This window comes from Schistocerca piceifrons, chromosome 1 (assembly GCF_021461385.2).
Source record: "Schistocerca piceifrons isolate TAMUIC-IGC-003096 chromosome 1, iqSchPice1.1, whole genome shotgun sequence".
Lineage (NCBI taxonomy): Eukaryota > Metazoa > Arthropoda > Insecta > Orthoptera > Acrididae > Schistocerca > Schistocerca piceifrons.
Genome location: NC_060138.1, coordinates 164,811,136 through 164,831,655, shown reverse-complemented (window position 1 = coordinate 164,831,655; position 20,520 = coordinate 164,811,136). Strand labels below are relative to the sequence as shown.

The 20,520-nt window shown below is 41.2% G+C and overlaps 2 protein-coding genes across 2 annotated transcripts in view; one reads left to right on the top strand and one right to left on the bottom strand.

Moving 5' to 3' along the window:
- Nucleotides 1–4,754, top strand: part of LOC124785264 (beta-1,4-galactosyltransferase 7-like) — a 40,254-nt gene extending 35,500 nt beyond the window's left edge. Inside the window, exon 4 of the mRNA XM_047254166.1 lies at nucleotides 4,274–4,754. Within this exon, the coding sequence (XP_047110122.1) occupies nucleotides 4,274–4,511 (238 nt within the window). The 3' untranslated portion in view covers nucleotides 4,512–4,754. The remainder of the gene's footprint in view (nucleotides 1–4,273) is intronic.
- Nucleotides 1–20,520, bottom strand: part of LOC124785202 (organic cation transporter protein-like) — a 332,709-nt gene that overhangs the window by 151,405 nt on the left and 160,784 nt on the right. The gene's annotated exons all lie outside the window — the stretch shown is intronic.

Here is a 20,520-nt window from a genome sequence, read left to right as displayed (position 1 = left end):
TGTGTGTCGCGCAGACCACATGGATCAACCAAGGAGGTCCGTGGTGTCTCTGTTGCGGTCTGGGGCCCATTGTCCTGGTGATGAATGGGGCCCCTAGTTGTTCTGGAAGGGACTTTGAATGCTCCGCGGTATGTTGAGCTGCTCGGGGGACATCGCTCCCACGTCGCCCGAGAATGGTTGCAGGAACATGCAGGGGAGGTCCAAAGATTGAAATGACCACCCCGGAGCACAGATTTGAACCCCACTGAGCATATCTGGGATGTCGTAGAACGCAGGCTCTGTGACACGGCTCCTGCACCTACGAACAGACCGGAGTCTGTTGCCGCTCTGCAAACGATTTGATGTCAGCTGCTTCCAGATGAGGATAACTTATTCAGCGCAGGAACAGGTCACATCCGAAGATATACTAGGCGAATTAACTTATTTTATGGAGGGTTATTTAATGGGTTATTATGTCACGTACGTCCTTGCTCCCAAGACTGCTTGTAAATGAAATTTAGAAATAGTTTTTCGCTATTTTAGAAGCACGATACTTTTGAGCAGTTGTTGAAAAATACTATTGAGCAGTTGTTGCAAAGTCTGATATATTAGGTCGATGTTTTTAAGGTACTTGCATTAGGAAGATTATAATAATTTTAAAAACATTTGTTAATTAAGCAATATATGTCTTTGTTCTCAATTATATTTAATTTTTCTTCGTCACTGGTGTGACCGTATGTAATTTCTTTAAAACAACTGGTAAGTATTTGTTTCTTATTATGGGAGCACATCTGTTTTGAACAGTTGTTGCAAAGCTACATAAAGTCAAGTAAAACCTTTCATACCTTCTTTATGGGTGCGAGATCTTTCGCATCACAGTCATATTTATTAATGAGTACAGCGATAATTATACGTTGACTGGTTCTCTACTACTTCGTAGTAGAACTGATAGCAAGTTGTCTAAGAATTTTCCGTTTCGCAGGTCTTTTTGTTCATTTAAAACTCTGTTTGAATGGTCTTTTATATGGATATAGATTTCAAATACTTCCATTACATCCATGATTTTATTTTTTGTAACTTATGTAATATTTGTTGTAATTTATCTGTATTAAGTATTTTGTGACTGGTGTCTTTTAAATGTGCAATAAAGAAGGCCGGGCCATTTTCGTGTGTTAACTTTCCTTCCCTCTGTCCAATCAATTTTGAGCATTCTTCACAGTTGATTTTGTAGATTCCTGTAGCTAGTGTATAATTTTTTTATTCTTGAAACTTCGAGTAATTTTGTCGGAAACAGTACCTATATATGACCATACGAAAACTCTGTTTTTCTATTAACTTTTGAGTCTCTGATTAAAGTTATTTCATCTACGAGATTGGTGTGTTTGATTGGTCTTCTTTTTGTATAATACGTCCACTAAGTTTTTTGGTAACTTAGAAACAGGGGTACAGTTTCAAACAGCTAATATCGCTACTGTACAGCATTTATTGTGATGACAGGTTTCGGCAAACTACATTGGTGTCATCAGATCTGTAGAGCGTAGATCAACATATTCCAGCACAAATGCGTATTAAATCGCGTCATATCACAGAACGATATTTCATGAACATGAGAATAATGGTATGTCAGTAAGTGAAGCATAAAAAACTCATATTCGTACATTAGCAAGAAGACTTGCTGATATACTTTTGTTCTCATGTTCGTGAAATATCGTTCTATGATATGTCACGATATAATATGCATTTCATAAAAATTCAGTGAAATTTACTGCAGACGGTATGTTATATTCCATGGTACTGTCCATGTTTATGTGAAATTGTGTTACACCCCCTTTACATCTGATCCCAGTGTGCTTGAATGTGTTGATATATACTTTACAGAACTGATGATGGCAAGGTGATTTGCCGAAACCGATCATCACAATAAATGCTGTACAATAGCGATCTTGGCTGTTTGAAGTTGTACTTCTGTTTCTACATTAATCTAGATCGCCTCCTAACTTGATAATGTCAAGCATATATTTTCGGATAGCCGTTATTTATAGCCACGTTTTGGAGAAGATTCAGTTGTTTTTAAGTTATTTTTTCTTTTTCCACTGGTAAGTTGATCAGTGTGTGTATCAAAGAATGAAAATATCTGAGCTTGGGTGCTCTCGGTGGCATGATTGGTTGCGTACAACCGTACATCAAATGAAGATGGCTGTTGAAGGCATCTCGGAATTATTCAAGAAATTCACCGCAGCTGCACAGACCTTGTCGCATTGAAAATTTAAGTTGTACATGCGTAAATCAGATAATAGTCAACATATGAGAAAATGTCCTGATAATAGTATATAAATTCACTTTGTCTGAGTAGTTCAAGAAAAGACTCTCACCTACGACCCACATATTTCCTGTAGGTGGTATTTTGTACTGTAGAAACTAAATCTTTCCTGTAAATGAATTCACACACCATTCCTGATTTTTGTATGACATTGGGTTTGCAGAGATTGCTCACGCTGTTCAATGTTCCTTTTGATTTCTCTTTCCTTTTCGGAAAAGTTGCGGAAGTCAGGGACTCAACAGTTAAATTCTCGATAGGTCTCTCAGCTCTGTTCCAGTTATTTTTGCTGCGGAATGTTGTGCAAAATAAAGTTCTATGATGAATCGATAACGTTATTCACTACGCTCCTTGAAGACAATGTGTATTTTTCAATCTCAGATTAATGAAATCTATTGGAGATGTCCACTAGCTGCTAGATACTACCTAGGCTTCGAACAATAACTGTTGTAAATTGATGGTGTACAGCAACCAGCCATAAATCGCTTTTAGGTTACTTTCCTGTGCAACTCACAGGAAACCAATGTGTAATATGTTTTGATGACAACATGAAAAAACCGTCTAACGATGAATTGTGAAAAATTCCAAACAGGTAACGGTACTTTTTAAATACAGTAACCTAAAAGCAATTTGTGGCTGGTTGCTATACACCATCAACAATTTCACATAACAGCCACGGTATCCAACCATATTTTATTTGACAAAACTGCAGTAATTCTGTTGATCTGAAGCACTAACACATCTGAAATATTTTCGGTTGTTTCTGAAATACTTATACTTTAGAGAGTAAAGTTGAATGTGTTATAACCCTCTTTCTATTTTGTAAGTATTTTACCTACTTGGCCTTCACAGTTAGCCATCATAATTCCTCCAGCTATTCTGCTCGTTGTTGTTATATACTCATATTGCTTAATTCTTTGGTAACATTCGCCTTCTGTTCCAACAAATACTCGTATTTAACTTAAGCTGTACTCAATCTAAAGGTTGGTTTAAATATCACAGAGCGTTGAACTGACTTACGCATCTAGTTATTGGTTGTCCTACAGTTTAATGTGAACTCCAAACCACGGGGTGAAATGGCAATTTTCACATATGAAAATTACGTCCAAAGACGAAAAAAAATCCTAGAAGTAACTGAGGAATGAACTCTGACCCTGTGGATTTGTAGTCTGACGTTCACCTGTTGAATCACTTAAGTTTAATTTGGTTCGCAGAACTAGAAATAACGAAATTTGGAAGCATTCAAAAGTTCCGTCCCAATCAGCGTAAAATGTCAAATCTGTAATCAGAGTATACCCAGCTGTAAGTTACGAGCAACAAAACAGTAAACAACAAGACAGCACCTTAAATAAGCATACAGTCCAAAATTTGTTTCTCTGGGCGCAATGGACAGGTGTGAGAGTGAAAAGGAGACCTAGATAAGAAAACAAAGTCGTTGAGGAAGCTATACCATCTATTTTAGAACTTAGGCTTGCTGCATATTTAGCCAAACTGAAATTTGATCAGCTAAAGGTTTATTTTATGAATTTATCATAATAAGATGGATGTTCACCATTTAGAATAAGGTGTTCGTATCCTAACCTGAAATCTCGTCTTGAGAACGCAGTCTTTCGCGGCGGCACTGTTGTAAAAACATTACTGCGTCAATCCAAAGTAAAAACCGTCTACCTTTCTACATTGCTCCTGAAGAAGTCGATGGAGATAATCGTCGAGAACTTGAGTTTTATCCTGAACTGACGCAGCAATGCGTCCTAGAATGTTTTATACAATTTAACTCTGTTTTATACATTTTTGAATTGCATTGCCCTACATCTGATTAAAAAATCTCATGTGCTACAAATGTGAACTTCGTGTTAAGTTATTGATTATTTGATGTACCAGCTGCAATATTTCACAGTGTTTCTTTAGCTGTAGAATAGCCTACTAGTTTACACTGAAAATTCAGATACATTTTTTTTTTCTTTTCTTTTTGACCAGGCACGTGCATGACAGTGTAAGACGCAAACGTGATAAGACCAGATGCTTCAATCAAATCAAGTTGACAGAGGATCGTGATTTGGAGACCGGTGTGAACACAGTGTCTTATAAACTTACAAAAATTAGGCAGATGAGTATTGATGGTGATCGAGCTACAGTTCTAAACGTGAAGCTTCATTGTGATAAGCTACTGAATCCGTCGTGTGAATGTAACTCTAGCAATCAATCAGCAGACTAAATCTGCGCAGGTAGCAAGCTGAAAAAATTTAGACTGTAAGATAGTAAAGTACCAATTATATTCACATTATTTTCAGTATTTATAGCATTTTGTTGGTATTGAGTGGACACCAGTTATTTGTGTTACAATTGGAAACGGCTTAATGGGAAGGAGTTTTATATTTTATGTTTTGTAGAGTTTATGGCTTAGAACTTTGCAACTTTATATTATGTACCACATGTTTACTCACTATTAATTTTTCAAACACAGCTTTATACATCTAATGTTGTCTTTGTACACAAAAATACATAATGTACATTGTATTTGTTGATACTTTGCATCTGTACCCTGCATCTTTGAAGCGATTAATAGGCAGAGAAATTTGCTGCGTGGTGAGCATTTTACCTTTTTATATTGTCTTTTCTATTTTGACTGTATCCATCTAAAACCTTTACCGTGCTCACACGGCGGTATGTTTTTCAGAGATACGCGCAGTAGTCACTATTTTTCGTCTGATACTGTTTTCAAATGGTTCAAATGGCTCTGAGCACTATGGGACTTAACATCTATGGTCATCAGTCCCCTAGAACGTAGAACTACTTAAACCTAACTAACCTAAGGACATCACACACATCCATGCCCGAGGCAGGATTCGAACCTGCGACCGTAGCGGTCGCGCGGTTACAGACTGTAGCGCCTAGAACCGCTCGGTCACCCGGGCCGGCCATATGCTGCCTGCAGCAGTATACGCTCATTGGGCTCTGTTCTCTGCGCGCCAGGGTGTCGGCGCTCTTGATATACTTCCGGCCCTTTACTGCACGAGGACTTTCGAGGAAGCTTTCCCACCCTTACTTGCGGCATTACTGCGTTCAATTAATATGCTGTCGGTGTCGCAGTACATGGGATGAGAGCAGGAGTGTGGGATAGGTTAGTGAGGTGACTAGCTGGTCTGACTATTTACACTTATTATGCTTAATTGGCTGGTTAAATACTGGTACTAAGAGGATAAGCAATTTTAATTAATAATTTCCCATTGACATATTCGCTATATACCGCCTATTCACTTCTGCAATTGGCAGAATCCTCTTCATTTTTATATTTACGTTGTTTCTTTTTAAAGAGAGGACTGCAGCCGTTGTCTCTGACGGCCGTTTTGCAATTGAGTGCTGCAAAGTGTTACACCGTGAATCACCAATATAGTATTTATCTAAGTTTGTGGAGTTGTTCACCACATAACAGGTACTGATGCACGGTCAGGGTGACAGGTATTGTCCTGCACTGGCAATTTACAATTCTTATGTTTAATCGGTCGATGAAAGACTGGTACTACAAGGATAAGTCATTTTTAATTATTTTCTATGGTTCAAATGGCTCTGAGCACTATGGGACTCAACATCTACGGTCATAGTCCCCCTAACTAACCTAAGGACATCACACAACACCCAGTCATCACGAGGCAGAGAAAATCCCTGACCCCGCCGGGAATCGAACTCGGGAACCCGGGGGCGGGAAGCGAGAACGCTACCGCACGACCACGAGCTGCGGACTATTTTCTATGAGTGAATTGGTTATAGACTACCTATTCCTGCCTCCAACTGGCAATACCCATTTAATTTTTATATTTACGTTACGTCCTATAAAAGAGAAAACCACAGCTACAGTCTTTAGCACCCGTTTAAGTAATGAAGTGCTATAACTCGAGCAGTTGGCAAGAATTGGTCACATAGCGTTATGCACGCCCAAGTACGCTATTTTTTCCCAGAAGCCTCGTAATAAACAGTAGCTGGTCATTTGCCTTCCCTACAACTGGCTTTCAGTGCCCGTTCCACTTTATGCCGTTCCGCAACGTTTTCCCTACGTATTTAACAGACGTGATAGAATCAAGCAACACACTGGTAACATTGTTTTCGATCTTCAGAGGAATGTTTCTCTTATTTATTCACATTATCACATTTAAAGCAAACTACCATTTGTCGCATCATTTAAAAATTCTGTCAAAGGCATCCTCACTCCTTACACTTGAGCGCAACCAGCAAACAGCAGAGATTGCTGCTCATCATGTGGATAGTTTATGCAGATGGCATCTCGTCACAGATCAGCAAACAATTCAGATTGCCGCCCGTCTTATCGATTGATAGTTTATACAGACAGAGAACAGGAGCAGTGTTATCACAGTTCACTGGGTAGCTGCTGACGTTACTTTAATCTCTAATTGACACTCGTCGTCCAGGGCAGTGTAATGGATACTACTGGTCAAAAAGTCTTCAAGACAGTTCGTATTTGAGAATCTATTCCTAATGCTCGGACCTTTCTTGCCGGTGTACATTGTGGCACACTGTTGAGCGATATACGGGAACACTGGCTGAATCAGAACCCCACCAACAAACTTTCAGATGTCGTTGAGGGACACCTTCTGAGTATTTTCGTATGAGGGAGCCACGGTCTCCAGCGGCTCATCACAGAGTTATTGCATGTCATTTGTTTTCTATAAATGTGTTGCACTGAAAATAGTGCACAACACTGCGACCGTCGATGATGTATGCTTTGTGTCTTGTTTGGAAATAAATTTGTTCCGTTAACCCACGGTACTTCCCGTTGACGACACAGTGTTATGCTGCGTTCATCAAACCTTGATGAAACAAATTACACTATGTGTTCTCCCACGTTCGCCGGAATCTCACTGGATTTCGTTTCACACACAGCAGAAGCCGAGCTGTGTCGAATACAACCGAGTTCGATAATAAAGATACGTTTTACGCTACTCGTTAAGCCCAAGTAGACTACGCGATAACAAGGGACAACAGCTTTACCGGCGCATTTAACTGGACAACACTGGCTAGCCATCTGATTCAACTAACCAGCAGTAATGTAAACAGTTGCAGTTGAAACATAAAAATCGTCGATCAGAGAAAAAAAATTATTATAGCCTCGAACGTCATGTAATTTTTAAAGAGAATGGAATAACAACGCATATCAAAACTCTGGCAATAAGATTCCTAGGGGCCAGACAGAAAACATACAGTGAGTCCAAAAAGTATTAGTTTAGTTGTAATTTTTTTTTTAAAAAACTTAGTAAAAGTCACTTGAAAGGAACATAAAATCATAAAATGTGAACATCCAGTCATATACAACGCATCTTGGTAAGTCATTTTTGTTGATGGACAACGGAATAAATACATCCACAGCGCTAACGCATTTGACAAAATGGAGAATTTATTCAAGGGCTACTTCAAAAAGTATCCGTCCACTCATTTTTTTTAAATTTACAATCTGAAAATATGATTTCAATTACAAAAATTAATATTTAGTGGGTTTTCCCTTTTCAGCTATTACTGCTTGTAGTCGTCTGGGCATCGACTTGACCAAGTTTGCCGTCAGAGAGGCTGGAATTTTGTCCCATTCGTCTTGAAGTGCTTCTCTTAGGTCTCTCTTGTTAGAAATGTGTCTTCTCCTGATGCTTTCCAATACTTTCCAAAGGTGTTCAATAGGATTAATGTCTGGGCTCTGAGGAGGGGTGTTAAGTTGTTTTGGGGTATTGTACAGGAGCCACAGCCTTGTATTAAGAGTCGTATGCTTTGGGTCGTTATCTTGTTGAAAAATGTAATTCCCTTGCATACCTAATTTTTCGGCGCTAGGATCCAGATTGTCCTTTAAAATGTTGGTATACATATGGTGATCCATTGTACCTTCTATGAAATGTAATTTTCCAACACCTGCAGCACTCATACAGCCCCACACCATTAGGGCGTTGGCACAAGATTGCGTGGCAGCATCTCCGCATTCTTCTTACGCCACACCATTCGCTTGCCATCCGACCCGAATACGTTGTATTTACTCACATCAGAAAATATTACTCTACTTCAGAAGTTTTCCTTTTTGAATCTATGTTCCATCGCAAAATGAAGATGTTTCTTTCGATTCTGTTCACTGATCCAAAATTTCTTGCGCGCTACCCGGCCATGATACCTATACGTTCTGAAGGTATTTCTGGGGGCACATACCTTCTTTCCGCTAGACTAACTCCCCAGACAACTTAGGAGCGCTGATTTTAGGTTTCTTCTTCATTTTCCTCATGATAAATCTCACATCTGCATCAGTCAAAGTGTGAGGGCGTCCGGTACGTGGTTGGTTTCTTAATCAATTTTTTTTGCGCAAAATTGATCTATCATCGACTGAACTGTCGATCTAGGCCTACCGACTACTTTAGCAATCTCGTAAGAAGATTTCCACTCATTATGTAAGCGCAGAATAAGTTTCGATCAGCATAGCCTCACAACGCTTACGGCCTGTGGCGCTAATTGCACTGCATCGGCGCCGTTCAGAACCACAGCAGGCGATAGAGTGGGGCCGCGCACGGTTGACTCTAGTGGTGCCGTGGGTCAGCGTTATAGTTTAATCACTGCGCGCAGAATTTCGGCATGTTCAGATGGTGGACGAATACTTTATGAACTTGCTCTTGTATTACATTTTCCATTTTGTTAACCTTGCTGTCGATTTGGATGTATTTCTTTCCTTGCTGTCCAACAAAAATGACTTACCGAGGTACTTCTTACATGACTGGCTCTTTATATTTTGTATACATTTCTTTTCATGTTACACAGACTTTGTTTTATAAAAGGTATGCAGCAACACGGATATTTTTTGGACTCACTGTAAGATGCTCTCGTCCATAGCTAATGCAGTGTTGTAATTAAAGACAAGAGCGATGAAAATTAACTTAAACGGAAGGTAACTTTTCTGCGCTAGCTATGTGTGACGTAAACATGTCTTGCAGGAATTTCACCGTATAGTTAAATATTAAGGCCACTGAATGTTTTACTTACAGCCAGTCATCTGGTAACCTCTAAACTCCATCCATATCCCAGGAATACACCTGAGTACTAGAATACTGATAACGATGCGATCAGCAACAGAATCCACGAAGCCACCCAAGCACCACATTCTCTCCTTTTATGACATGCTGTTCCCCCCCCCCCCCCCCCCCCCCCCGCCCCCCGCCAGCATTCGGCAGTGATGTATGACAAAGCTTCGTTTGTTCCAGTACGTCTCAGGTATCTTTTGTTATTTCTCGCAACAAATCCCTGAACTTAGCTCCAGAACAGTTTGTTGAGTTCAGATTGCAGTAGTACGTTAGCAACTGCAAAAATACAGCATTTGTACGGTATACTGTTTACCGGGAAAATTATTATTTTCTATCACGCTTATCGCCCTGTCCCCTGTGAGACCAAATCTGCAATATAGAGTAACGGACATAGTCGAAATAAAGAGTATTTGCTTTCCATTTATGTCCCAAAAAATTAATTGGTAATGTATTTCAATGTAAACAATATTTATCAACAACTAAATAAAAGCACCGTCCGAACAGGCCTTTAAAGCATCATACAGAGGGGGATATGGTCAGCTCTCGCGGCCGTTGTCAGTTTTCGTGACCGGTGTTGCTACTTGTCAACCAAGCAGCTCTTCAGTTGGCTTCACAAGGGCTGAATGCACCCCGCTTCCCAGCAGCACTCGGCAGTTTAACTTCGGTGATCCAACGGTAACTAGTGTTACCAAGGCCGTTGACAATCTTCTTATAATACTGGTAAATAAAAATTTATATTTGCAATGAAAACTAGAATTTTGTGTGTGATATGTAATTAGAACCAAGGAGACAGGTATTTTTCATAAAAATAATGTTTAATTGTGTGTTAATTGGTATATATTTGATGAATTTTGTGTTAAAATGATATAGATATTAGAAATAATGAAAAAAATACATCGGAAAACGAGACCACAGCGAGATTCGAACCAACAATCCACCAATCTCCAGATTAGCATTCTTCAACACAACCGATCACAAATATAGTTCCACGGAAAACTTCAAACTCAGTTTGTTTTCTACATTCAGAAACATTTTTCTCGACATTTTGAACGGTGTTCCACGTGCATGTTTCACTACTTAACAAGAAGTTTTTTTTTTCCTTTATTGAGTTTCGATTCCCCCTAAAGGGGGCGGGCTGGCAGCAGCTTCTTACGCCGCTCTTCAGCCTACAGAATTTGTTTTAAAAAGATGAAGATAATAAAAAATAATAACAGTTGGCGATAAAATCGGTGACTTAAAGGTAAAATGGCAGAAAATTCTGGAGCTTAAAACATAATACACAGGGTGGATGATGCTAATAAAAGACACAGGAAGCAGAAAAATAATAGACAGACAATTAAAAAACACGGCGACAGTCTGGGTTCTGTTCGCAAGAGATATAAAAAGCACACCCAGCGACAGCATGATTTCTGTTCGCAACACTGTGGAAAGACGCACAACACTGCACTAAAAAGGCGGCACAAATATGACATACCACACCCGAGAGCGGGTGGGGGGAAACTGGTCAGTGGACGGGAAAAAAGGGGGGGGGGGAGGAAAAGTGAAGGGAGAGGGGGGGGAAACTTTACAAAAAGCAGCGTCAGCTATTTTTATACAATGTATTAACAGCGCGTTGATCAGAGCACGACTGCATATACACTGCGACTGTACACAGATTTTGAAATAAAAACTACGTAGAGATGGAAAACGTTGATAGCCTTAAATACTTTAGGATATCTTAAAGTTTCATTTACTGTAAAATAGTGATAACTCAGGGTGTCCCAAAAAGAATGACCTGATTTTAACTTGTAATAACATTGAGACAAATGTTACTAGGTAACTGAAACAGCGCTAGATGTAATCGGCACAGTCTAGAGTTTCAGAAAAAATCCGCTAGATGTCGCTACGAGCGCTGACCTGGAGCGTGCAACCAGTCTAGCGCAATATGGCGTCCGCGCAACAGAAGGCCTCCTACGTCCACTGACTTAACCCCATGTGATTTCTTCCTGTGGGGAAATGTTAAACAATGTGTCTACGTTCCTCCCTTACCTCGTGACACTGATGAACTAAAATACAGAATATCAGCTGCTGTAGCTTCAGTGACAGAAGACACCTTACACTCAGTGTGGGATGAATTCGGCTATCAGCTAGATGTCGTCCGTGCAGCCAATGGAGGATATATTGAACATTTATGATGGATTTTTATAAACTTCTGTCTTTTTTGAGTAATTTAGTATGCAACTTGTTGGTGTTAAACCCTTCTTCCTTCTTCTTGCGACATCCTGTATATCTAATCCATAAGTTAGACCTACCTCCAGGAGCGTAACAACAACAGTGTTATGTGTGCCACGGCTACTGACCACTTATCACGATTGCATTTATTTACATCACGTTTGTTCTAATGGCGAACAAAGTATAGTTGTATGTATACGGTGATGGGCAGCAATACGGATAGGATTATAGATGAAGAGCTGACCGATTTGCATGCTGTGTATGGTGTCACCGAGTGCAATGCAGAGGCGCAGCGATAATGTGATGACCTGTTCACACACAGAGGACACCAATATCACAAAATGGGACTTAACTGCTGAGGTCATCAGTCCCCTAGAACTTAGAACTACCTAAACCTAACTAGCCTAAGGACATCACACACATCCATGCCCGAGGCAGGATTCGAACCTGCGACTGTAGTGCTCACGCGGTTCCAGACTGTAGCGCCTAGAACCGCTCGGCCACTCTGATCGGCCCAATATCACAGTTCTTCTGCATCTGTACATAGGATTCTACGAGAAACCGGGTGTGTGATTGCATATTACAGTCTGTTTCATTCTTGTAACGGTATTTGCCCAGAAATGAAGGGAACTGGGGTAACAAACGAAATAAATCTTAATTATATTATTATTCTGTTATTATTGTGTGATGAGCCACTGGAGACTACAGGTCCCTTATACCAAAATTCTCAGGTGTCCCTGAGCAACCTCTGAAAGTTTGTCGGTGGACTTCACACTGTATCCATACATAAAAAAATGTTTGTATGTATGTATGTTCCACATCTGAAACCAATGGACCAGTTTCAACCACACGTGGTACACATAACACTCACTGTCGGGAAAGAATCGTTGGGGCGAGAAAGAAGTACTGGGTGATCAAAAAGTCAGTATAAATTTGAAAACTGAATAAATCACGGAATAATGTAGATAGAGAGGAACAAATTGACACACATGCTTGGAATGACATGGGGTTTTATTAGAACCAAAAAAATACAAACGTTCAAGTAATGTCAGACAGATGGCGCTGTCCACCATCATTCCTCAACAATAGCTGTAGTCGAGGAATAATGCTGTGAACAGCACTGTAAAGCATGTCCGGAGTTACGGTGAGGCATTGGCGTCGGATGTTGTCTTTCAGCATCCCTAGAGATGTCGGTCGATCACGATACACTTGCGACTTCAGGTAACCCCAAAGCCAATAATCGCACGGACTGAGGTCTGGGGACCTGGGAGGCCAAGCATGACGAAAGTGAGCACATGATCATCACCAAATAACGAGGGCAAGAGATCTTTCACGCGTCTAGCAATATGGGGTGGTTTTTTTTGTTATTCTAATAAAATCCCATGTCATTCCAAGCATATGTGTCAATTTTTACCTCTCTATCTACATTATTCCGTGGTTTATTAAGATTTAAAATTTATACTGACTTTTTGATCACCCGGTATATAGCCCAGGCCATGCGAATACTCAGATGTTTTTCATCCAGTGTTTGAGAACGAGAGCGTATAGCGACTTGCAACAAACTTTACAAATAAATTCAAACGCCTACAAAACTTCTCCTTGCTGACAATCCCAACAAAATGATGAAAGGGAAAAAAGCTTATCTCTTACTACATTTTCGCTGTTCATAAAGTAAAACTGCCGCATCAGGCATTGCGTTTTAATTATTACTTCAAACTGTATTCGCGATAAATTTAGCAGATATTATTCACATATACCATTGAATGTATCTGCAAAATTATAACATTGTACGACATGTACTCAGGAGATATGACGTCATAAACACTGAGATATGTGAAAAACCACCGCATCATACGTTTAAATCTATTACTTTTTTGCTACTACTACTGTCGAGACACATTTCACAAGCATGTGGATACATACATAGGTCAATGTCCTACAAGAGTATATCATTGCACGACACACAGTTCAGGAGACATAACATCATAAACGCGGAGATTGTCAAAATCTACCTTATCATGCATGAATTTTAAATCTATTACATCTTTGTTACTAACACTGTTGTGACACATTTCGCACAGTAGTCACATACGCCATAGAGTGCCCCTAACAGTTATATCCTTTTATGACACATAGTTCAGGAGATATGGTGTTATAAACATGGAGCTGTGAGAAAACTAAACTGCAGGATGAAATTCGCTAGAGATGCAAGTGAAATAGGTATGAAAGATATTAAATATGAATAAAATATATGTGACATATGCATAAGTGGGCAAAAGTGTGGGTAAAAAAACTCCTCTTAAACCCCTAGATCGATTTCAACCAAACTTGGTACACTTATTACTTCTTATCAAGAAAGAAATACTGTGAGAGCAGGAATCATCAATCGCCCATGAGGGTTGGGGGTGATAACATAGAAAGAAAAGAGGGAAGGAAGACACAGACAAACAGAGAGGGGGAAGTAGGGCATGGACACAGATATGAGGGAGAAGGAGATAGAGAGAAGGAGGGGGAATGGACAGAGAAAGGGAAGAGGAGATGAACATAGAAATGGGGGAGTAGGAGGTAGACAGGGGAAGGAGAGAGGAGGAGATGGACAGAGAATGATGGTAGAAGGAGATAGACTGAGAGACAGTGAGGGAGGTCATGGACAGAGAGACAATAAGGAGGAAAGGGAAAAAAGGGAAGATGAGATGGGAGAGAGGGGAGGGGGAGATGGACAGAGAGGGGGGAGGAAGATATGGGCAGAGGGAGAGTGGGGAAGAGAAGATAAAGGGAGTGAAGAGTTAATACAGAGGGTAGGACAGAGGATGGGAGGGGAGGTGAATAGCAGTGGACAGAGAGACAGGCACACAGGAGGAGATAGAGAGTGGTGGTGGTGGTGGGGGAGGGGGTGGAGGAGGTGGACAAAGAGGAGAGAAGGAGATGGACACAGAAGAGGGCGAAGGAGGAAAGAGGGAGAAGATGGACTAACAGAAGGAATACGAGTATATACATAGCTGGGCAATTACGAGTACTTAGCTATAATAAGAATATAAAAGCTGCCTTTCGGCGTGCATTCGTGGTTTGAAGAATATCACATGCGAAAAGGGGCGAACTGTGCAGGTTTTTTTCAAAACATTCACCTGATTTACAGGTGAATATAGAAACTTGGGGTGAATTTTAGCTTACACATCGAAACTGAAAATATAGCTTGGCTCTATGTTGTAAACTGCCGCTTCATATGGCCGGTGGTATCGCTTTCTCTAGCAAGCTAGCTCGCTCGCTTGTTGATAACCCAATGTGCGTAGAGCGATGTCGATAACACGGCACAAAAGGCTTTACCCGCTCTCCATTTCAACACGTATAAGTTGGTTACAAATGAGCGACGCGATTTTCGTCGAGAATAACGCCGGCCGCGGTGGTCTAGCGGTTCAGGCGCTCAGTCCGGAACCGCGCGACTGCTACGGTCGCAGGTTCGAATCCTGCCTCGGGCATGGATGTGTGTGATGTCCTTAGGTTAGTTAGGTTTAAGTAGTTCTAAGTTCTAGGGGACTGATGACCACAGATGTTAAGTCCCATAGTGCTCAGAACCATTTGAACCATTTGAGAATAACGCAGTGCAGTTCATACATCTCAAACCATTCGACGATGGCGTCAGCAGTTTCAACACATTGGCTGTTACAAATGGGAAATCTAGGGTTCGTCCCAGTGTACTTGCTCAACGCGCAGAGCGTATTCAACACTTCTTTAGACGTAGTCTGCAGAACTCTACTCGTCCTACCTGCCGATAGCTGGCCATACCTCGCGTGTCTGACTAGTGGGTTTTGCCACAACATTTGTGGTGCAAGTCATACAGGATCTTCTCCATGATTGAAGATAATAACTTGGTCTGAATTTTAATTTACGCATAGGATTTCAAAGTTTTTAGTTTGAAATAACTATCCGATTTTGAGAGTGTATATCAATATTTTGGGTAAATGGCTTCACCGGTCGTAAATATCAAAATCCTTTAGCTACAGATATATTTCGGTCACTGCGTGACCATCTTGACTGAAAAGTATTCGAACCTTGTAGGCCCATGTCATAATAACACAACATTTTCTATGAGGTGTAATATGTACTGTGATGATTACTTCCACCAGATATCTTCACTTTTACTGCATGCAATAATTTTTCAATTTACAATTTGCAACCTTAGCAATTTCAGTGAGCTTCAGCGCTGTACGTTGGATCGGCAGCTGCTGAGGTTACGATAGGCTCTTCTGTAAATTAAAAACATTTTATACGTTTGTTTGCGTTTGCAGTCAGCTCAAGACGGATAACCTATAGTAACAGATAAAAAAATGTTGTATGCAGTAAAAGTGAAGATATTTGGTGGAAGTAATCATTGCAGTACATGTTACACCTTATAGAAAATGTTGTGCTAGTACGATACGGCCCTACAAGGTTCGAATAATTTGCACTGAAGATGGTCACATAGTGATCGAAATCGACTTGTAAATAAGGGATTTCAATGTTTACGACCGATGCTGCCATTTATCCAAAATATATCGTCAAATATTTAACACATAAACTCATTTGTATCAGACGTTTGAAGCTATTCTTTGAAGAATCGGGGGTTTATTGGCACAGGATTTACGTGCATTTCATTTCTTTTATTTTCATTTGCTTTTCTTTCAGCCGCTTGGGACTTTGCACTGTTCGAGAAATTAATGTCAGCAGCGAGCCAATAAAAGTTTGACTCGTCAAGAGGCACAAAATTTTATACAACACAAGTAAAAGGGGATCAGGGTTAAACGCCCCGTCGACGATGAGGCCATCAGAGACAGAGCAAGAGCTCGGATTGTGTGAGAAAGTCGGTAATGCCCTTTTCTAGGGCACCATTCTGGCATTCGCAGTACTCGATTTAGGTAAATTGCGGAAAACCTGTATCCGTATATTTAAACCACTCTCCTCCCGAGTTTCCCAGGACCACTGTGCCATCTCGCTTGATACCGAGCTGGCCGGCCGAAGTGGCCGTGCGGTTAAAGGCGCTGCAGTCTGGAACCGCAAGACCGCTACGGTCGCAGGTTCGAATCCTGCGTCGGGCATGGATGTTTGTGATGTCCTTAGGTTAGTTAGGTTTAACTAGTTCTAAGTTCTAGGGGACTAATGACCTCAGCAGTTGAGTCCCATAGTGCTCAGAGCCATTTGAACCATTTGATACCGAGCAAGGATAATGGCAATAAGGTCAGAACTGTAAGCGTGGGGACTTAAATTAGACTCAAAACTGAAGGTATCGACATTACAAAAATGGTTGAAATGGCTCTGAGCACTATGGGACTCAATTGCAGTGGTCATCAGTTCCCTAGAACTTAGAACTACTTAAACCTGACTAACCTAAGGACATCACACACATCCAAGCCCGAGGCAGGATTCGAACCTGCGACCGTAGCGGTAGCGCGGTTCCAGACTGTAGCGCCTAGAACCGCTCGGCCACGCCGGTCGGCCATTACAAAATTGTGAAGATTTTTGTGGTTACTCTGCGGGTAAGGAACAGGAGTCAGGTAACTATTGACATAGATGGCAGAGTGAACATCAAGTTCGTACATTTACGACACGCTTCCCCCGGATTGCAGTGTTGCACCCCACACCGCTACTGCTAGCGTTTTGCAGCAGGTGAAAGCTACTATCCGGTAGTGGCAATGTTGGAACCGCAGGCGTGACCTCAAGATAACAGCTGAGCTAACGCACATTTTTATCCAGGGTAGCGAGACCGTGAACCGAAACGAGAGCTTCCCGGATATGAGTCTCACTAACACAACGGAGCACTGGATCCTCGAATTTAGAGAACAAATTCTCCCGCTGCTGCTTCCCATCGTTACGTAAACAGAGTTTCTGAGACCTGTTATCTGGCATTGTTTACGCAGGAGGGCTTAAACGTGCACACATGGTATTTGCAGAATGGTTGGATAAGGCGGCGAAAACACAGCAGATCTTGCAAAAGCAAAAGCTGTAACCTTTGTAAATATGAAGCTACTGAGCAACAGAACACATTCATTTCGTTTTCTTCTGTCATTCGACTAATATTCCCAGAATATCAAACGTGTTATCAGCTTAGATCTTATGTTAAAGAGCACCTTCTAAAAATCCAAGATGGCTAAAAATAGTGTTGCCAAGAAACGAATTAGGGTCCTGTTACAACTTAAAAATTCGTAGGAGCAGCACTTAGCAGAGTACTCATATTTAGGAAATATAGTAAAATTCGAAGATTAGAAATCAGCGTCGGGAATAACATGTTGTATGTACTGAACGAATCGGAAGGCGGTTACCTGGCATAATTTTCGGCGCATCAGCAATGGCCATCCATTACTCCGGCGCCGTACACGCTGGCCTAGTTAAGCGCGTTTCACCTGCTCTCAAATACATGGATATGCTTTAGAGCTGCAGCAGACATGCTCTATCATTTCGCGAAAAATGAGTCACACGTCATCCCAAGAAGCTGAGAACAAGAAGTGAGCAATGTTGACGCTGAATCGCCACACGCAGCCAGCACAGAGTCTGAAGTACAAGGACAGCTTCTTAGTAATCAAACAAGAAGAGTTTGTTGCACAAGAAGACAAAGTCTCCTAAGCAATAGACAGCACCATTCATGCAGCACCATTGCCTGCAGACATTGCGTTGACGGTATGTAACCGTGTGCCAGACCAGAATTAAAATCCGGGTTCCTCCGTCCCCTCCGCATCCCTCCCATTTAGGAGCAGCGCACTATCAATTGTGCAGTTTGTAGCGGTCTGGTGGCAACAGCTGAGAATGTAGTTCGAAACCTGATCAGCACAGAGTTTTAACTAGTCACATGTAGTCAACATGTTAATATTTTTATATCAGCAGGTACCTGACTGGTTTCATGCCTCCCTCCCCCTCCTCCCCCTCCCACGCACACACCCACAAACAAGACTTCTCCCGTGACAAGCTCTGTATGTCAGGATAGCATTTGTACTTAACGTCTTCAATTATTTGTTGAACACATTCGAGCCTCTGTTTTCATCTACAATCGTTGCCTCCTTTGATTCTCTCAAGTGCCATGGTAATTATTCCTTGATGTCCTAACACGAACCGTATCATCCCGTCCCTTCTTCTACATAACGTTATCCACATATTCTATGCTCAACGATTCTGCGAAGGACGGTCATTTCTTATCTTGGATTGTCTGCTCAATGTTCAGCATCTTTCTGTAAAATCCCATCTCATAATTTTTTCCGGTTTTCCCACAGTGCATGATTCACTTCTGTATCATAAGGCTTTTGATACCAGCAGACGTCTTTTTGCAAGGAATACCCTCTTTCGCTTTGCTTATCTGGTTGTTAGAAGGTGTACAACATTCCTTCCGCCGTTTGCCGGTAGGTGGCGACAACGGTAAGCAGCGGTCGAAAGAAACAGATCGCAGACGTCAGGCAGTTAGCTTGGACCTCGGTCAACATAACCTCTTCTTCTTCTGTAGTGGTCAATCCAAGGATTGGTTTGCAACAGCTACAATGGCAGCTTGTCTCCATTCTGTGCGTCTTTCAGCTTTTCTCTTCATTTCTTTATAGGTGTTACATCCCACATCTTTCACGATTTGATCCATGTACCTCAGTCATGGTCTTCCTCTTGGTCTTTTTCCCTCGACATATCCCTCTATGATTGTGTTCAGGAGTCCTTTATGTCTTAATAGATGGCCTGTAAATTGCACTCTTCTTTTAACAATGAAACTCCAGAAGCTTCTCTTCTCACCTGCTCTTTCCAGAACCACTTCGTTTGTGACCTTGTCGATCCATTTTATTTTGAGCATGCGTCTATAGCACCACATTTCAAAAGAATTTAGCTTCTGGTCTTCCTCTGTACCGAGAGTCCCTGTTTCACACCCATAGCATGCCACACTCCACACATATGATTTCAAAAATCTTTTCCTGATTTCAAGGCTGATGCTCTTAGATGTTAATATGTTTTTCTTCTTGTTAAAAGCAGCCTTTGCTTGAGCTATTCTACTTCTCACTTCTGCCTTGCTCCTTCGATCGCTGGTAATATTACTACCCAGATAAGTAAATTTATCAACTTGTTCAAGCAGTTCATTGCCTACATGAACTTGGACTTTCACTTGATCTTCTTTGTCGCATGCCATTACTATTGTTTTTGCTTTATTAATTCTCATATTATATTCTTCACCCATAACTTTATCCATTCTATTCAGTAGGACTACAAGATCTCATTCAAATATTAATCGATTTGAGTCTGCGTCATAAAGCTGTTCTTGATTGAAAATGTCAGTTTACGAGTCTAATTCTCTTCGTTTTCGGGAGGTGTCACTGTTTTGTTTCAATATGAAGAAAACAGCGGCTGAGCCTCATCGTATGCTCTCAAGTACGTATGGTAAGGACGCTGCTAGTGAAACAACGTGTCGTGAGTGGTTTCAACGCTTCAAGAACGGTGATTTTAACGTCGTAGACCGGCATAGTGGTGGAAGAGAGATGCAGAATTGGAGCATTTCTGAGTGAAGAATCGCTTCAAACCCAAGAAGAATTGGCACGATTAGTGGGAGTGACACAGTAAGCCATTTCAAGGCGTCTCAAGGCTATGGGCATGATTCAGAAAGAGGGAACTTGGGTCCCGTGTGAGCTGAAACCAAGAGACTTTGAACGGCGTTAGTGTGTTTGTGAACAGTTGCTTCAGAGGCAAAAACGGAAGGGATTTCTGCATCGCATTGCGACCGGGGACGAAAAATGGGTTCATTACTATAACCCTAAACGCAAAAAATCATGGGGATATCCTGGCCATGCTTCCACGTCGACAGCCAAATCGAATATTCACGGCTTCAAGATCATGCTCTGCATCTGGTGGGACCAGCTCGGCGTCGTGTACTATGAGGTGTTAAAACCAAGTGAAACAATCACAGGTGCTCGTTATCGAACACAATTAATGCGTTTGAGCAGAGCATTAAAAGACAAATGGCCGCAATAC